This window comes from Terrapene carolina, unplaced genomic scaffold, assembly GCF_002925995.2.
Source record: "Terrapene carolina triunguis isolate 2854851 unplaced genomic scaffold, T_m_triunguis-2.0 Scaffold33620, whole genome shotgun sequence".
Classification (NCBI taxonomy): domain Eukaryota; kingdom Metazoa; phylum Chordata; order Testudines; family Emydidae; genus Terrapene; species Terrapene triunguis.
In genome coordinates this window covers 4457-6709 of record NW_020697971.1, presented here as the reverse complement: position 1 = coordinate 6709, position 2253 = coordinate 4457, and the positions used below count along the sequence as shown (strand labels likewise).

At 68.1% G+C, this 2253-nt stretch overlaps 1 protein-coding gene across 2 annotated transcripts in view; it reads right to left on the bottom strand.

The window, feature by feature from the left end:
- KAT2A (lysine acetyltransferase 2A) overlaps positions 1–2253 on the bottom strand; it is an 11824-nt gene that overhangs the window by 5167 nt on the left and 4404 nt on the right. Inside the window, exons 6-9 of one of the 2 annotated variants that reach the window (XM_026663435.2) lie at positions 1888–1994; positions 1551–1658; positions 644–780; positions 101–309 (exon numbers count right to left, since the gene is read on the bottom strand). In XM_026663435.2, coding sequence (XP_026519220.1) covers positions 101–309; positions 644–780; positions 1551–1658; positions 1888–1994 — 561 coding nt within the window. Of the gene's footprint in view, positions 1–100; positions 310–643; positions 781–1550; positions 1662–1887; positions 1995–2253 lie in introns of both variants that reach the window. The other variant, XM_026663434.2, reaches the window with a different exon arrangement.

Here is a 2253-nt window from a genome sequence, read left to right as displayed (position 1 = left end):
GCCCCCCCCCCCCCCCCCCCCCCGAGCCCGGCTCCCCAGAGCAGCCCCCCCCACCCCCCACCAGAGCCTGGCTCGCTGGAGCAGCCCCCGCCCCACGTACGGGTCGAAGACGAGGCGGGTGATGTACTCCTTGGGCATGCGGGGCAGCTGGTGGGAGAAGACGTTCTGCAGCCCCACCAGCCACATCAGGATCCGCTTGTTGGATTTCTGCGAGAGCGCGTTGCCTATGACGTGGAACTCGATGATACCGCGTCTCTCCTCCAGCCGCGCCGTCTCGTCCCGCGCCGCGTTGGCCGACAGCAGGCTGGTCTGGGGGCAGAGCGGGGGGTGTAAGGGACAAAGCCCTGCCTACTTACCCCCTCACCCCCCGGCCCACTGACGCCCAGCCAGGAGCCAGCCTAGGGGAATATATAGAGGCCAAGCTGCCCAGGGCAAGCCCGGACCCTCCCGCCCAGCATGGCACTGGATTGCTCCTTGGCGGCTGCCAGTCCCGCCCCCACCCCCACAACAGTCATGCCAGGCCCCAACATGGGGTCAGAGCAGGCGCCAGCCGAGGTCTGGCACAGCCGCTCCTACGGTCGCCAGCAACCCTGGCCCAGCACTGCAGGGCCCACGCCCATCCTCGCCGCTCCCTGCCCCGTACCTCCGGGCCCAGCATGGCGGCCGGGTCCGTGATGGTCAGCATCACCTCGTTGACCAGCTCCATGGGGATGTCGCCCATGACCCGGATCCGCTTGGCATCCTCCAGCGTCAGGCTCTCGGGCAGCTTCCGCTTCTCGCCTGCTCGGGCAGCAGAGGATGGTCACGCTGGCAGGACCACAGGCCACTCGCTTCCCTGCATCTCCCGCCCCACGTGGCTCAGGACGCCGCCTCCCGCCAAGCCACATGGCAAGGGAGTCGGCAGCCACCGCACCCGAACCCTGCAGCAGCAGCCAGAGCGCGGCAGGGCTGGGGCCCACGGGAACCGGTGCTGCTGGGGCGTGAGCACGGCTGGGAGGCCTTGCTGTCACCCCGCAGGGGCCAGGCCGACCGGGTGCTCCATGGCTTCCTGCGTGGCGCTGCCGGCCAGGGAAGTGGGCACGGCATCCCCGTCCCGTCCCAGGCAGTCTAGGCTTGGGGGGCGGGGGACAGACGAGGATCTAAAGGTTGTTCTTTCATTTCCCCCCTTTGAGCTGAACGGCTTGTGACTGACAGGTGCCAGGCTGTTCCCGAGCTGGCTGACGACGATCCACTCGGGCCTCCACATGTATCGCGAGGGCAGAACCTGTCTGCTCACGGCAGCGCCCCCCTCCTGCCCCCCACAGACCCGAGCAACCCCATGGACTCTCACGGGTTAACTGCGGATCACCCCGGGCGGGCAGCGCTTTGCCCCTTTGGCTCCAGGGGAGGTGGTGCTGGCCGGAGGCTGACCCCTCCCAGGGCGCTGAGTCCTCGGGCACTAGCCCCCGGCCAGTCCCAGAGGCGTTGGGGCCATAACGGTTTGTGCCGCCCAGCAGGGCCCCAGGGCCGTCTCAGCCCCTCCGCGCACCCACAGCTGGGGCTGGCATTACCTGGCACGGGCTCGGCCGTGCTGGCGTCCAGGCTCATGGAGGACAAGGAGCTGCTGCAGAGTTTCTTGCTGAACATCGGGGTGCTGGGCACGGCCACGGTGCTGACGGCTGCTGGGAACGAGAACGGAACCTTTCACTAACCGAACCCGCTCGCCCACAGCCTCCCGCCCCGGGGTCGGTGCCCACGTGGCCCTGGACAGGACGCGTTTGCACTGGCCCTCTGCAGCCCAGACCATCGGCCCGTGCCAAGCCAAGCCAAGCACCCGCTTGCAATGGAGCTGGCGTGGCATGACCTCAATTGCTCCCGGGGCGCTCGGGCATTTTCCCAGCCAAGTACCTGGGCGTGGGACCAGTGGGGCGCCCTCCGTGGCCGGCATGGTGAAGTCAGATTCCCAGATGGGCGAGTTCTCCCCGTAGATCTCCTCTTCCAGCATCGACAGAAACCTGGGCAGGGCGGGCGACAGGGCAGGTTAGCCAGCAGCAGGCAGGCTAGTGGCACGGCCGCATTAGAGCTGCCAACCCTGAGCAGCATTGGGGGGGGGCCCCACACATGGCAACCCAGATTAACGGGCAGGTACCCCATGGGGAGGAGTCTCACCCAGTGAGCAGGGCCAGGGGACCTGGCACGCAGAGACCAGACGTGACCCACCCATCACAGCCACCTCTGGGTTCGCCAGGGCCAGCGAGAACTCAGTTAACCCCT